Source organism: Ixodes scapularis, unplaced genomic scaffold (assembly GCF_016920785.2).
Source record: "Ixodes scapularis isolate PalLabHiFi unplaced genomic scaffold, ASM1692078v2 PGA_scaffold13__105_contigs__length_92229423, whole genome shotgun sequence".
NCBI classification, from domain to species: Eukaryota; Metazoa; Arthropoda; class Arachnida; order Ixodida; family Ixodidae; genus Ixodes; species Ixodes scapularis.
Genome location: NW_024609839.1, coordinates 44,277,945 through 44,294,901, shown reverse-complemented (window position 1 = coordinate 44,294,901; position 16,957 = coordinate 44,277,945). Strand labels below are relative to the sequence as shown.

At 45.6% G+C, this 16,957-nt stretch overlaps 1 protein-coding gene across 5 annotated transcripts in view; it reads right to left on the bottom strand.

Annotated features, from left to right (window-relative positions):
* Window positions 1–16,957, bottom strand: part of LOC8033240 (protein mesh) — a 46,736-nt gene that overhangs the window by 11,419 nt on the left and 18,360 nt on the right. For all 5 annotated transcript variants that reach the window (XM_029970862.3, XM_040210788.3, XM_040210787.2 and 2 more), the window contains exons 5-16: window positions 14,626–14,822; window positions 12,502–12,793; window positions 10,495–10,779; window positions 9,686–9,833; window positions 9,016–9,213; window positions 8,201–8,482; window positions 5,261–5,393; window positions 4,496–4,646; window positions 3,567–3,722; window positions 2,303–2,479; window positions 1,681–1,817; window positions 364–493 (exon numbers count right to left, since the gene is read on the bottom strand). In XM_029970862.3, coding sequence (XP_029826722.2) covers window positions 364–493; window positions 1,681–1,817; window positions 2,303–2,479; window positions 3,567–3,722; window positions 4,496–4,646; window positions 5,261–5,393; window positions 8,201–8,482; window positions 9,016–9,213; window positions 9,686–9,833; window positions 10,495–10,779; window positions 12,502–12,793; window positions 14,626–14,822 — 2,286 coding nt within the window. The remainder of the gene's footprint in view (window positions 1–363; window positions 494–1,680; window positions 1,818–2,302; window positions 2,480–3,566; window positions 3,723–4,495; window positions 4,647–5,260; window positions 5,394–8,200; window positions 8,483–9,015; window positions 9,214–9,685; window positions 9,834–10,494; window positions 10,780–12,501; window positions 12,794–14,625; window positions 14,823–16,957) is intronic.

Sequence of the window (16,957 nt, the reverse complement as noted above, 5' to 3'; positions counted from 1 at the left end):
ATTCTTAACCTGTCACCGACTTTATTTTTTTTTTTTTTATAATTCAACTTGCGGCATCATAATATATGTCGAAACCGGTTATAATTAAGTCAACGGGAATCGGAAATCCCTTCGCTACTTCCGCTATTTCGTTATAACCGACTTCGGTTATAAAAAAGTGAAAAAGGGAATGGGAAATCTTGATCGCTTCGCTGTAGCCGCTATTTCGTTACATCCGACTTCGTTATAACCGGTCTCGACAGTTAGACATTTTTTATGCCCTTCAGCTGATAGCGCACGTGAATAAACCGTCCGGTTTATTCGGAATTCTCAAACAGCAAAAAGGCTAACGCGATTTGATGACTGCAAGCTACTTGTACTTACACAGGTTTCCAAACTGATTGTAGATTTGCTCGAAAGAGGCCGTGGTAGGGGTGTAGGAGTTTCCGACAGGTGGCATCAAATCATTTTCCACGCGCCTGTCCCAGAATCCCAGTAAGCCCCTCGTGATATTCTGCGTAAAAACATTTTTCGTTCATGAGCGTTTTGAAGGCAAATATTTGTATTAAGTTGAAATGACTTTCAAACCTTGAAAATCGCAATTCTCGGCGCCAAACTCGGTGCACCCGCTAAATGTTTGATGTGTGCAGTACTCGACGTTGTTTCTTTTTTTTCTTTTTAAAGGTTTTGTGATATTTTGGAAGAAACTCATTTTGGACTACGCCATAGAACAAGCAGGTATCGGATGTTTTGTTATTAAGTTTAAAGAGATCAGGCGTTCTCTTTATAAGAATGATATTCAAATCTTACATGGTATAATGATTAATCCTTTAGGTTATCCTAGATCCCTGGAGTAGCTGAGGTTATGAAATTATGTCAATCGTAGAATCGACATTTTTTTAATAAAGACTGAACAGCGGATTGAAGAACCTCAAAGAAAGCAGATGATATTTGTCGATCATCTCGCCATTATTCTTTTTCTCGTTTTCACTACTAAAAAAAACAAAAAATAATAATAAAAAAACTTTTAAAGAAAGATATGTAACTTCCGATCTAAACCTTTTCCGTAATTGTTATATGAATATTATTTCACGAAATTTATGCAAGAACTAGAAGAAGCCATCAAAACTTCTACTGTTAATTTCAGGGAGGGAGAGAGAAAGAAAATGAAAGACGTTTACAAATCTCTGTAACGCGAAATTAGAGCGCAGCTCTTGAGGAGGAGGAGGGGAGGGTATGTTCCTTCTCCTCCTCCGTACAATTCAGATTGGTTTTGAGGTCACGTGACGTCAGTTTTTCCGCTAAATCTAGCAGAAAAACTGAATTTGTTTATAAATGACGTGATACAAAGTCATGTGACGTCATTTTCCCCCGCTAAATTTAGCGGGAAAATTGATGTCACGTGACCTCAACACCAGTCTCCTGCTAAATTTAATAATGCGGTTACGCCGACGCCGCGAAACCCGTTTCTGGGTTTCACGTCGTCGTCGTAAAGCTGCGCTCTAAAAAAGAAGTCAAGCAATAGAAACTGAGATAAAAATTATGCCACGATCGCGTTATCCATCGGGATTTCAAAGTGGCCAGTGTATTGCACCTGGGGTGTTTGCGCCACGTTCGTCGTCCACACGATGCACATTTGAAATACGCTTCAGTGTCCGCGTGTGTACGCGGCGCAGGATGTTGTTCTGAGCGTCCACTCACTATGAATTCGATCGGTAAGAAAACGTTGAGGGTGAGCTGCTCGTTGTTTACAAGGACCTCGACTCCCGCTCCAGAATCAAACATGGCCACGATCTTGGACATGTTGTAGTAACCAGTAGGCTGGTAGATGGTCACTCCTGGTGAAAGAGACATCGAAGCAACGTGAAACCAACTGTGCTAAAATAGTTATGTCGGATATAGTTCTAGGTTTTGTATCGTATGTGGCAATCAGGGAGCGCATGAAAATACTCTTGCTCTCAGACAAAGCTCCTAATAATTGACGTGTCTCCAAACATTACTTTATTTAGAAAAAGCGATATACTTCTTGTCTCGTTCTGAAAAGAACTAAAGTGTGTTATAGTGGAAACACACGCTGGAAAGAAAGATTTTGAAAATATTTGGATATGTTTTTCTTGGCGACTGCCAAACTGTTCTTCGGAAAAAGCTTTTTCCTGAACAATACCATAGTTTTTTCGTGTTTTTTTTTCCATAATGCACGCGTGTTTTCAGTTTTGTTGCAGGAAATCATTCGAGGTATCTGAAGTATCGAGGCATTTGACGTACATTTGTTTTTCCAAACGCTCAGAGAATTTTCCATGATTCCACATTCAAACGGGCTCACCTTTGAAGTTCTGTATGCGCATGGTCTCGTCCCAGAAGTAGATGAACTCGCTGTCCACGATCAGGTAGAGCTGGTAGTTCCAGCGGGCAGCGCTGGGCCTCAGGTGGATCTCGACGGTCGACGACGTGTTGTCCCTCACGGCAACCGCGCTCAGATACGTGCCGTTCACGATCGTGTCTGGGGTGCAAGAATTCAAAACAATTGCACGACTTCTCTTGCCCATGTCAATCAACCGGAAGTGTCTGCTTTAAAGTTATCGTAAGCTTTTCAGATACAGTGTATTAATTTATTTCCCATCTTCGTGTTTGTTTGTTGTTGTTGTTTTTTTGTTTTTTTTGTAATAAACGAACGTTTTCTCGGCACAGAAGCGTTGTGTTATTTGTCTTACCAAATAACCGCTGGTCACACGATTCTCCTGAGTTCTGATAACAAATAAACTTGTGACTATACAGGAAATGGGAGTATTTTATACCCGTGCCACACGGGCAACTCGAATGCCATTTACAACGAATGACATTCGTGTGATCAACGAATCGGCTCGCGATCTGTCGCGCATGGAACGCCCCACGCTCGGAGTGTCGCGCGCTGATTGGCCGATTGTTCAAATGTCATTCGTTTTAAATGGCATTCGAGTTGCCCGTGTGGCACGGGTATTACGCACACTGACGGTTATTTTTATAACTAAATGGTAGCGGTATCAACGCAGACAAAAGCAGATTGCTTGTGGTTGAACAGCGAAGTATGCTTTACTATTGGAGCCCACTCGAACCGTACTTTAATAAGCTATTGCATGCTTTGTAGGAGTTAAACATGTGTTCGCATCTCCTCCCTAGTCGCTTTAATATGAGATTGTGCCTTTGTCATGAAAAACGAGCCATTTGCACTTGTGTCAAGGTATTCGTCAAAAATGGAAATTAAGCTCTAAATATAAAAGCAAATGGTAGTTTGGAGCAAAATCTTAACCACTGAAAGTTCACATTTACTAATCGTTTGCGAGCTAAAAAAAAGAAATGCATTAACTTTTTTTTTTTACGGCAGTCACATTGTTTTTTTGTTTTGTTTTTTTGTTTTTTTTTGGGGGGGGGTGTCAAATTTACGACAATAACCAGCCCAGATCATCCACAACTTCTATCTATGGTAGCCCCCGTCTGGTTACGGCCTCTTTACGATCTGGATGTATGCAAGCGGTACAAGTAGCTGCCGAAACACACCGTTGTCGGAAATGTAGAATAAACACCGATTTGCACGCTGCAGTAATTCTCACCGTCAAGTTGCGTTCTCTTGGGGCTCTCGAACCTTCCCTGGATCTCGAGTTTCCCCTTGGGGTCGTCAACGCGGACGAGCACAAACTCGCCCCTTGCGCTGAACGTGTAGTTGGCGCCGTCAAACGTCAGGAAGTGCGGGTCTCCAAATACGGCCGCTGGAAACCGAAGGGAAAGAAATATATACTATTAGCCTTGCCCTGTTATCTGTTGCCTTTCTACAGCTATGAACGTCCTGAGCCGTGACCCTGATTCCCCACACAAGTTTCGTAAAAAAACAACAAAAAAATATATATATTTTTAGTTAGTGTTTTGGAGAGTTGATTTCTGCATTACCATTTTCTTAAACCACCAGAGACCGGCTGAAGAAAGAGAAGAATCCGCAGTGTAGAAGAAAGGAAAATAAAGTAGTGTAGCAGAGGATAAAACAGTGTTTAAAAAAAAAAAGATTGTATTATTTTAGTACTATTCACCTTGAGAAACGGAGGGCGCGCCTATTATGATACTGCTTCGTGATTGGTTCTTTTGTGTTTTTTACAACTGATGCCGCAGCCTCATTGGCTGCTGAGCGATAATGAGATGCTCTGGACATATTCTGCGCTTCTCAAGCTGTCGTTGATTGCAGTGGAAAACTGCCGAATCATTGACGGTCTATCTAGTGCGATCCGCCGACGTCAGTCGGCTAGACGCGCTGACAACGGTACATGTCTCGAAGGAAACGGCCACAGGCACTGCGCCATAGTGATTTTCTGCCCAATGATTCCTTTGAGCCCCATTCCAAAACCATACCCGCAACGTCGATAGGCACAACGGTCTTATGGTTGTCTTCGAAAGTATTTCCTGAGTTTCTATTGTACTGATGGGCGAAACAGTGATATAGTTTTCTGCTAAAGCCTTTTTTCTATACTTCTGCCATAAAGCGAAGACTTACCATAGCCAGGAGGCTGATAGGCGGAACAGTCTTGAGACGTCCTCCAGTACTTGTACTTCTGGCACGATTCGGAGTCATCCTTGCCATATTGCCAGTGGCAGCAATAGAAGAAGGGTACAGCGTCGACGTTCCACCAGGACAGAGTTGGGACCTGTGAATGAAAACCGTCTTGTACAAGGTGTCCCCCAAAACAATTGACAGATTTTTTTTGTTTTTTTTTTTCACCGCAAAAATACTTTACGCATTGGCGAACGCTCACCCCTGAAAAGTAGTGCTAAAGGTCCGAATCAGATGCCAAAGTTTCAAAGCGAACCGATATATTAATCAAACGTTATAAGTGATTATATGAAAATTTTAATTGGGAAAATGGGGCTCATTTTTGCCCATTTTCGGTTTCTGGTGCTAAGAGCTCCATGTATTCGAGAGGATCCGTCAACTGCCATTTTCCTATTGAAATCTTCAGAAAGTCACTTATAACTCTTGATTAAGATATCGGTTCGTGCTGAAACCTTGGCATCTGGATTGGACCTCTAGCGCTACCTTTGGGCTAAGAGTGAGCATTAAACAATGCGTAATTTATTTCTGCAAAAAAAAAAAAAAAAAACTAATTTTGTGGGGGGGGGGGGGGGGACACTTTGCATTTTACTTGCGTTAGTCGTCATTATATCGATATAACTTTAATGTTATTGCGTGCCAGTCTACAAATCAAATTATACTCCATTTTGGGACGGTGATATATTATTTATTTTACACTATCGTACTTACTTTAACCCTGCTGTTGAATGGCAGGATACCGTAGCTGAAGATTCTTGACGGTCGGCCTCCATACATGGTGTCGGCGGTTAGCATGAGCTCTCCTTCCATGTCATAGCAGCAAGTCTGGCCAGACCCACCGACACTGCAGGATGGCGCAGGTTTTTAGAAGTTGCGAGTCAAAACTGCATGCATGTCCACTAACTAAACGCAAAAACCTATAGCGACAAAACTGGGGCCCTCCTACACTGTAAGCGAGCATCTCGAATCCCTTTCTCATCGAGGTTAAACGTCATGCGCTAACCTTTCATCTCCTTTTTTTTTCTTTTTTTTGTCATGTTTACATGAGGAGGAATTATAAAAACTCGCATACGAAACAGACGTTAAGCAGTAACTTTTTTCCGTTTGTTCCACGGGATAATTGCGCCACCGAATAATGTTTTGATCAGACGTGCGATGAATACTATCGAAGCAATCAATCGATTATTCCTGTTAATGTGTTCTAAACCCAGTGGTTTAATCATGCGCATTTATTAATCTGAGGTGCTAGACGTAAGGCAACTGCGATATATTATTTAATTTTCAATAATGTGAGCGCTCTAAGACTAGACTGTATGTCATATGTTCAGGGAATCATTCTGAATCAGGGAATGGTAGATGGCGCGTCGATGCGAGAGAACGCGTTTCTCATCGCTCCGTTCTTTTAAAGTCGGTATATAGGAACATTTTGCACCTACGCGCACCATTAATCGCCCTGACCTTCCCCTACGGTTAATGAACGCCCCCCTCCCCCTCCCCCCCCCCCCCCCCCCAAACCATTTGAGGGCGAAATAATTTTGTTCGGCCTTTTAGGCCCTGGACCGTCCTGGTGTAGGCTTCGCTCGCTGAGTTAGGCTTAGCCAGGAGCAGGGCTACCTGCACGTATACAGAAACATGAGCGAAACCATGAACACCGCTCACTCAACCGTGCTACTCGCTTGAAAAGAATCCATCGACGGCGGCAGGCAACAACCTTTAGACGACTCGAGCTTGGCAATCTACATGCCTCCGCGGAAGGAATCTCTACCCGAGAACGAAGCTCGGACGACACTGGCAGTGCGGTCGGTTTGCACAACAGCGACCCTGAATGGCCTACAGTCAGGTACGGGAAAAGATCCACCAACCCCCGACGGGTGGACGTCGGACGAATGCGGCACGGCATGGTGGTAGTGCTCCCTCACCGTACGGGGCAGTAACTGAGATCAACAAAGACACTCTCCTCAAATTTATCCGTACCACGGCACCATCGGCCATCATGGCGGACCATGCGAGCTCGCACACCAACCATCGAACGAATGCGATTGCCGTCACAGTGTACAGCGAGCGACATGCCGACAATTTGTGCGAGGTGGCTTCCATCTCTGTTTCAATGCATGAAACGCCATCGTAATGGACACCCGCGAGACGTTCGGCATCGGCACAGCCAAAGACGTCATCACCATTGATTCCGGATCCCCCAACGACAACCTCTAAGGAGTTGTACGCTGCGAGTAAGCGAAGCTTCTCGGAGTCAGACGCATGCATGAAAGAGCAACAAGACCGCGCGTCATCACATTTTGAAACGCCACAGCTCCCCCGAATTGTCCGATATTACAGCAAACTGCGCAAGGTGTCTCCATACATACCGCACACCCTCATCTGCTACCGCTGCCACCGTAAAGGGCACATGCAGAAACACTGCCCTTATAGCCAGGTGTGCGGAAAGTGTGGCACCTTACCAGCCCACAAGGACGCTTACGAACGCTTAGGCAAACGAATAGTAGCCCGCAATGCGTGGTTAACTAGACTGGAAAAGCTACTGGAGACACTGCTTCCAAAAATTGAGACTGTTCAATCGTCAGGAAGCCGCGCACCATCGTCGCAGCAGCTCACCCCAACATGACCATCCTTAACCGTATACACTTCGTGGGGTTGCCGCAGCCTTCAGGCCGATACAGCGAAACTGAGCGAATGACTCCGCACGCTCTTCTGCCTCAGGAAACGCGGGGTATGCAACACCTAGCATTGTGAGATACTACAGTTATTTCCTAACTATAGCATTGTTCATGACCCCAAAGATTCCACTGTAGCCCACGGAGCAGTGTACATCCGACGGCTGAAACGTTGCCCAGATCTGTTTTGTTGACCCAATATTTGCTATGTCACCAAAATCTCATCTTTTGCCTGATGTATACCAATTTTATCATTGAAAAAAAAAAAGAAAAGTTGATCTTGGGGGCTTAATCCTAAATCCGCCAAGGCGATCACAAGATCTACCATTACAGTTGACCCCCCCCCCTCCCCCTCCCCCTCCCCCCCCCCCCCTTAAATGGCAATGCCACCGGACCAAGAGCAGCCCTCAGAACCCAACCTCTTCTTCCTGCCAGCAGTCAACCCGACCCACCATACAACACTCTATATGGGACTGCCCTGAACTGCAGCCCCACCGCTAGAAGCACCGACCCGCACATATTCGCTCATAGTACGAGCATGGACTCGGCCCATTGAACAACGCAGAGAGACCTAGCTACCTCTCTCCCTGGGAGTGTGCACTGGAGCGCAAACATTGTGACGACAACCTAATCCCCTCCTCTCCCTCCCATTACCCATCAGATCAGAAGGCCCTTGCCTTCTAAATACATTTCTTCGTCATCATTTTGAAGCACGAAAGCAATCGAAAGAATGACTCCGGGGCGCTTCGACCAAAACACATGATCTGCACTGGGACACTGAGCATGACATTGCGCACCGTCAGTATCCGAATGAAAGATATATTTCTTATTCTATGCTTAATCTATCATAGTGATCGGCTAAACCCAGTGTGCTACAAAAAAAAATTGAAGCACGGGCTTTTTTTTTTTTTCTTTCAAGAGTGTGCAAGACTACTGTTTGAACCCCTGGAACAAGAACAGAGTCATTAAAGTTCCGACTCACGATGGCCTTCCTGTTCGGACGCAGTGCTGGGCTCCCTTGTGCAGCGGCTCGCACTTCTTGCTGTACGTGTTGCAGTTGGAGTCCGGGGCGAATCGGCCACGGTCAAAGTCAGACTGCTTCATGGTGCACGGGCACCGCCACAGGGTGAGCGCGAAGCGGTCCGAGTTCTTCTCCCGCTGGAACCAGTCGTCGCAGAACTTGTCCTTCCATCCGCTGCCATACCTCCGCTCCCACTGGTGGGAAAAGTACCAGGCCAGGGGCATCGGTCTGCTCCAGATGGTGCTACAGGAGACACAAGCGTTCTGATTGAGACTTCTTCTGAGTGCACAGCATTTGCGCGAGACTTTTTATGCCATGTGTGGAACAAAGACTTCCTAGCTTGTCGTATATTCAGATCTGCTTTCACTGGTTTTAAATACACAACCCGCGGCTCAGATTTGTCCAGTTGTGATCACTAGATGCTTGAGAAGCGTGAACAGCTAGTGATGACATCATATACAACCAATGAACATTTCTTCACAAATTCAAGTTCGTTTAATTTTGTTTTGTGCACAAAATACCGTTCTACGCACATTTCCAGCCTGGTGAACAGTAAAGGAAATTGGGCGCTGTAGCGTCAAAAACATAATAATGCAACCTCATATAGACTAACTTTCTCTTAAACTAATCTAATCAAAACTAGACCGCAATAAGTTAACAAGCTCAGAACAATAACTCCGCGTAGCACGGTAGTTTTTAGTGCGGTGCTGTTATGGAACCTGAAAAAAAAACGACATCGGTTCGAGGAGAAAAACAAAAATGCTACACCCTCTTACGGAGAATTCTTGTAATCCTTGGCGATGACGCTGGGGTCGGTGAGGTTGATGCTGAGGAAGCCGAACTGGTAGTTAAGCTTGTCCCAGTTGTACCGTTCCCGGAACTGCTCAACGTTGATGGTGTACCGCATGTCGCCGTTCCTCATGCTTCCCGACAGCGAGTCGATGTACGTCAACTGAGGGTACTCCAGGTCGTCACTGCGGTCAGCAAGAACCAAAGATTCGGCATAAGGTCACCGTGAAAATTCCCGTGGAACTCGCAAAGGGACAGTCACTAGCTCACATTCGATTAAACCGTATAGGCTTTTAGGAACATTAGCATTTTTTAAAAAGTCCTACCTCCTCGCAATACACGAAATCGAGTCCCTTTGCTTGTCCGTTAATTCACTTTATTGCAGAGCACGAGGCTACAAATCACGGCGGACAGTAAGAGGATCCGAGTGAATGACGAGGCTTGAAATACAATTAGGCCAATAAGATTTGATGTGTGCAGGGATAGTGAGCACGACGTTTCACTTTCTCACTAGTTAGCACATCATTTTTTTTTTTTTTTTTTTCAGATCTTGTTATAAGTTTTGTCATTCGCTCGCATCCCTTCATTTTTCGCGCTGATTGGGTCGACCCGGTAAAGCGTACGTTCGTGACACACGATACGTAGACGAAGCCTCACTTGTATCCCCACAGGTGGAGCTGGACGTTGGTGTTGTTGTTATTGATAAGCTTGTGCGGGTGCCACTTGATGCGAATGTTCTCGGGCCTTTCGGCCTTGTCGTTGTCGTCCAAAATCTCGATGTCTTCTGCTGCTAATTCTGGAGGCTCTGCATGAAACCAAAGGCGGGCAGTGTGCCGGGGCGGCTCTCACAACTGCCAATCCTTACCCCTCGAAATCCTTGCTCTCGTGGTAACCTCCCCCCCCCCCCGCCGCACGCCATCAACCAATCGTTCCGATTTTACGATGATGCAGCCAATCAAGAGGCCTCAGTTATTATTATATATATTTTTTTTTTTGCTTCATCCGAGAGACATTAAGTACACACAGAGAATCAGGATATCCGTATGCCTCGTTGTCGAGTCTTCGTATGCTTCATGGACGAGTTTACCCGTTATTTAAGTCTCAAGAATACAAAATTAATAAAGTGGTATCAGCTGTGTGCAGGCTCCTAATGAATCGTTCGGGACTTCTTGTGTCCTGTCCGTACATTCCCCGATCCCTCTTCCCTTTCCAGGGGTTGGCCTTCTTGCTTCCTTCTGGGATGTTCCACAAAAAGCCCATCACAACAGTTTCCAGAAGAAGGCTAACGAATTGGCCAGTCCGAGTAACGGCGGGTTCCCTCTTCCATGCACTTTTCCACGCCTAATCATTACAAGAAAAACAACCCATGTAAGGGCCGTGCTTCTCCCAATCTAATTTGGTTAAATAAAACATATTTTTTTTTAAAGAAACAGAAGTTTGTTTTGCGTTTGTTGAGGATCACTTACGGACGTAGAAGCGCCCGCTGAACATGGCGTCCTTGCTGCCCTGGGACACGGTCAGATCCACGTAGCCATGGAACATGACCGGAGGCATGAGGCAGCTGGCGTGGTTGGTGTCCCTGTAGATGGCCGGCAACTTGTGGCCCGACATGTCCTGAAACTGACACTCGATCTTCTCGTTGGGTTCGAAGCAGGGTCCCGTCACGTTGATGATGGCTCCTCCCAACATGCTGGCGTACTTGGGGAAGAAGGTCAGCCGAGGACGGGAAGTGGTACGACCCGGGACCAGCTCTGGAAAACAGAGAAAACAGCCCGTGTTTGTTGCTGACATGAATCTGAAGCACTTTTCGAGAAATCTTAATTAGGAGCGAACTCCTATAGCTTTTTGTCCCGTGAAATTTGTTCTCGCACTTAACTCGGGCAGAAGTAAACGTAAACCGCATTTATTTTGTCAAAGATGTGCAGCATTTGTCGCTGGGTATGCAAGTCCTTTCGCCGTCTGTTATCTGTCCAAAGCGTCGTGACATCATCGCTGGCATCCCCGAGCCAGTTTAGTGGAGACCAAGTTGTTATATATATATATATATATATATATATATATATATATATATTGCCGTGGTGGCGAGCAAGGGTCATCTCACGTCGCTTTCGCTGGTGTTTCTCTCCGCTTTACTGTTCTCCTGTGCTCAGAGCGCCACAACGGGCATGGCTACGTCGAAGTTTTAATTTGCGATTAGGACGCTCTTAATATTAAGATCTAATCTAAAGAAAACTTGTGACACCTCATTTTTAAGTGCCCACATTAACATTTTCACTTTATCTTTTCAAATGCAAGCACCCCTTCACCTTCCCTTTATGGACGAGTCCCGCTTGGTAGAAGTCTAGTCAGCTGCAGTGGTATAGACAAGCGATAAACTCCCTTTCAGCGACAATCGCCGATGGCGGTCAGCGGTCGTTGGCGAATCGAGTGGAACTTCCAAGGCTGGGACGCTTTCTGACAACCGATGCAGCATATGTCTCTTGATAGACAGTTGTCCAACTTGGACACCTCGCTTCCCAAGTTAAGCAGCCCCGACATGCACCAAAACTGTCCTAAGTAGAAAGCTACCCACTAAAACGTTTGACGCTCTTAAGGGTGTACATCAGCTTGTCCCAGGGTTAACACCCTAAAGGTGTTACAGCAGCAATCTTAGGATGTTGGTGAAAACCCTAAAAATAGGATGTTGGCGATCCATTTTCGGGATACTATTTGACAAGCAACAAGTTTATAAGCAGCAAGCATCACAAACAGTTCTCGCATGGGCAGAAATAGGAAATACAAATGCAATGGATTGCGCACGACATAGGAATCCCGAACCTGTGGACTGCTCTACCAACTTATGTGATCGACAAGTCAAAGACACCCATTCGCAGGCGACCATTTTCGCAATTACGAAAGTTGCACGTGTGCTGCTTTTTTGTGTTCAAGGAAGGTATCTAAAGGTAAAAAGCATTAGTCTAGGCAACCCTTACTTCACTTAGTCGAAAAAAACAAGCTGTTTGAAGTACATGTAAGTGCAGCAAACACCCTTCAAAAATGAAGGGTGATCTCACTTCACCGTTGCACTTTTTTCGAACCCTTTTTACACTCTTCATAAGTGAAAGGCGTTCCCTGCAACAGAACCCTATTCCAGGATTAAAAATTGTGTTTTACTTGAAATAAAGGTGCTGAAAGGGTGTAGCCATGGGTGTAAGTCCCCGTAACACCCTTTTTACACCTTAAAAGCGTGACATTTCTTTGTGTATGTTTCGATATTTTATGTTGGTGGACAGAAACATAATAAATTTGCCGATAACGCGATTTTCTAGGTCTTCGAGGATAATTTCTTTGACTACACAAAGAAAGACATCTGTGGCCCTAAACCCCACGGCCATCTGTTCGGAATGTGTGGGAAAGAATAATAAAAGCGTTCTGCCCCCAGCTGACGTCTATAGCCCACGCTCGTCTTGGTCTATGCCATTACTGATACTGACCCCACTTGATGCACGAGCCGTGCCAGATCTCTTCGTCGATCTGGAAGATGTAGCGTCCCTTGATTCCGTTCCCTTCGCCATGCTGCGGAAGGTTCTTGACGCGGGGTTCCTGGGAGTACGGCAGGAACTCGTAGTACCTGGTCGTGTTGCCCGCGTTGAAGCCCACGAAGGGGTTCTCGCCGTTCTCGCCGTTGTTCACGTCGTTCACCGCGATCCAGTCGATCTTCTCGTAGTTGAACATCACGTACGTCCTCCGCTCATTACTCGCCAGGACCACTTGGTATGTGTTCGTCTGAAGCAAGAAATGATTTACATCGTGCAATCGCTGTGGCACGTTGGGTTGTATGCCGCGGATTTAGTGCACAGTATTAACCGATTTTTAAAGTAAACTTGTAAGGGTTTTTTTTTTTTTTTTACGATGATGTGAAGAAGTGGTGGCGAGTGTTTCCATTATTTTTGTACTATTACCTTGCACAATGTGTGTGTGTTTTTTTTTTAATTATTATTACGGATTTATTTTAGAAAAGCGATGAAAGCAACACTAATTCGGTTTGTGAATGTGGGTTATGCGGTCAGGGGGACGTGACATAGCAGGCCGTTCCGATGTGACGTATAATAAGCTGAAACTGGGTAATTAACTATTTAGGTATTGAATTGATAAACATAGTTTAGGTTAAAAGGTTTCTGAGCGCTATCGACAACCATTAAATAATTTGGGGCACATGGGAGGAGCGGTGGTGCACTAAAGTTACCGCTCGTGCAACGGGCTCAATGCTACCGGCGCGAAAACGCGGATGAGACGCGGAACAACTGCGCGGGAGCGTTTTCGTACCAGTAGCCTCGCGCCTGTTCCACGAGTGGTAACTTTAGCGCAGTACCGCGCTTCCTACGCGCCCCAAATATTTCTAAAATGTACTTATTTAGCGTTTTTTTATGACGCTCAGTAAGTTTCTCATTGAACTCAGATCTTTATGTTTAATAAATAAACAAGGTAATGAATAAGTTTTATTTCATTAACTGGCTTATAGTGAAGACCAACCCCTGTAGTATTATGTCCACCTCGTCGTATAACTCACCTCCATAAACCTCATCAGTGTAGCTTTCACGGCTTTTTTTTTAACATGTCTGTAAACTCTTAATAAAGAAACAATAAAACGAATAAAACAGTTAACGATTAGCTCATTTTTATCAGACGTTTCCGCCACCGCAATCCTAGAAAAGCTATATTCTGTAATGCACGGCTGGGCGCAATTGAGAAGAACAAATTTCTTCAAGGTGCTTTTTACACCTAATACCAAATGGTCGATGAATACCTGGTGTAAACCACTCCAGGAACCTGTTCATGGGCACTGTTTTTGTCAACCTTTCCTTTTTTAGAGCGCAGCTCTTATGCGCTCGTTTTCGCGTATATATCGGCGTTGGCGTCGCCGTAGGTGTAACCGCGCGCGTTGCATTATGGGACGCCACAGACCTATACACCTATCCAATTCTCCACTAAATTTAGCGAAGAAACCGAATTGGTGTATAGGTCTGTGATGTCCCATTATACACTGCGCATCCAGTTTCCCCGCTAAATATAGCGTCAAAACTGACGTCACATGAACTCAACACCAATTCACTTTTCCCTAGCGGGGAAACTGAATGCGCAGTGTTGGGGTCACGTCACGTCAATTTTTCCGCTAAATCGAGTGGGGAAACTGAATTTGTTTATGTGTGACGTGGCACGAAGTCATGTGACGCCATTGTCCCCGCTAAATTTAGCGGGGACACTAAATTGGTGTTGAGGTTACGTGGCGTCAATTTTTCTTCTAAATTTAGCGGGAAAACTGTGGCGTCATGTAACTTCACAGGCCACGGGGTATATCACAAAATCAACACACCTCAAGTGCTGCGCTTTAATTTCGCATTACAGAGAAGCGTAAACGTCTGTCCTTTTTCGATAAGCTGCTATAGACACTGTCTCTTTCCCTCCAGCACGGACGCGTTTCTTCTCCCTGTGCTTTGACTGCGCGTGCACGCTCAAGGCTCCCGAAGCGCTTATAAAAAAGCTCGCTCTGGAGGTGGGGCAACTGCGGCTCCTCTCTGACGCTCTCATTCTATCAGTGATCGCACAGATCATCCCACCTTGATGTTGTTTCTGTTCTGCATCCCCGTCAGAGTGACGTTCCTCCAGGTGGCGATCACCACGAAGATGGGCTTGAAGTCTGCGGCTCCGATCATGCCTTCCCGGAAGTCTTCGATGGCCCGCTTCTCCAGCCATCCATCAGGGTCCCTGTAGCTCGGTTCGCCGATACGAAACAACCGGAAGTAGACGCCAGACTCTGCAGAAAAACATGTCCGCACACGTCACTCCAGTATGTCGTAAAGAAGCAGAAGGCACATCACCTCGCTGTCGGGCAGACAAGGATTCGTGTCCTTTCATAATTCCGTTATTAAGGAAGGGCACTTCTCCAGTACTAATAAGCGGAAAACACTAGCCTCTTTTCTTTTTTTCTTTTTACCTTTACTATTTAATTTGTTTACCATTGCTCGACTTGGTTGTCTGCTCAGGTATCAAGAACACGCAATACAGAAAAGGCTTATTTAACCGCCATATGATATTCTTTGTAGGAAATACCCAATACTAAATTGGCTCCAAATTGAGGACTACAATAATACCCTTCTGTTATACAGGCATTGTGGTCGCTGTTTCCGCAGCAGGTCTAGGAAGCCAGGGTACGAGTGCGCTGGCTTCTTGTACAGGTAACAATCAAGACACACAATGTGCCGTGGAAGCAGTTCACCAATATATGAGCTCATACTTCCAGCTTACAATAGTCCCAAAGTTGAGGATTGGGCGAGTTGGAACATATTTCGGAATTAAAAACAGCGCAAAAAGACGAGGACCAGACAAAGAAGTGACATGGACGTCCGTGTCACTTCTTTGTCTGGTCCTCGTCTTTTCGCGCTGTTTTTAATTCCGAATTACAATAGTCCGCTCAAATGCCAACAGATGTAGTATGGGGATTCTCAAATTATCGCTACAATCTACCGGAACTTGTGTTGCCGTTTATTTATTTATTTATTTATTCGGGTTACCTCGCTGTGCCTAAATGGGATTTCTGCGAGGAGGGGATGCTTATACATTTTCGTAAGGTTACAGATATAGGGCAATTCGGCATGACCATGCTCACGTTTCAGTTGTAATGCTAGTATAAAGGGAAAATCATCTGAACATGAAAATTCACAAGTTCAGACATCAACGGTAAACATATCATTAAAAAATAGTGCCGTGGGGATCATAAATGCAGTCTAATTTCGTAGCTAAATAAAGAACGTTTGAACATATGTCCGTTCTGCAGCGTGTACTTGCTTTAGACCAAGCCGATGTAATTATGAAAACTGTTGTCATACAGTTTTAATCAAATGGACCACCTCGATAAATAAACAAGCTAATTCTCACTAACTAAACAAACCTCGGTTTAAAAGAGACAGAAACAGAGCAACTATTGCGTGACTGACAATGAACAGAGCGCGACACTGTTACCGCTTATGCGGAGGGCAAGTTCGTCTGCTCCTTGCGCAGGGGGTAGCGGTGACGTCAGAACGCCGAGCCCTGATTGGCTGATCGCGACCCCCTATCTGAGCGTCGTCTGCTTCTTTGCGTCGTCGTCTGCTCGCAACGTCGTCTGCGTCTGTCTTACGTTTCCTGCGACTTTCGGAAGTGCAGAGGCCAGATTCACGAAATGATCTTACGCCAAAAATGTGCGTAAGACAAAACTTAAGAACAAATTCGTATTCACGAAACGAAATTTTCGTAAGTTTTGCGCAGGTTACGGCGAAATCCTACGACAGCTCCGAAGCTGTCTTACGCCCTTCTTACGATCAAATCAGCATGGCCGACAGCGTCGCGGTCGCGACGACCCACGGACGTTTATTTTTCTACGTGAGCTTCTCACGCGTCCTGACTTCAAGCAGCAAAAAAAAAAAAAGTAAAAATTACTTGAAACAGAGCACGACGAACAAGAACGCTGGATCCACAGACACCGGGGAAAAGCTCCAACGGCGACGATTCCACCGAACGCGACCAAACGAGCTGGGCAGTTAGGCCTAGCAGGCACTCCGCGACTCGGCGACCGTCTGCCCACGACCGGCTGACGTGCTGAATGGAATATGCCCGCGCGACCCTTGTGAACCCTTCCCGTGTTATACTTTGATCGCTGACCTCAATTTTAGATTAAGAGGTCAATTTCTTCCTCTTGTTATCTCCTTGTTTCCCGAGGCAACGGTGACTCTCGCCGGTGAAAAAGCGGCGAATCTCCGACAGACGCAGGAAAGGCAAAGCAGCCATCGCTTTGACTAGCAGACGTAAAGCAGACGACGTTAACTGCGCCAACCCGCCGGCGCCGTTAAAGAGTGAGGGGTCTTGCCGCACACGAATGGAGGTAAAAAGTATTTGGGAGGGAACTTGCGGACA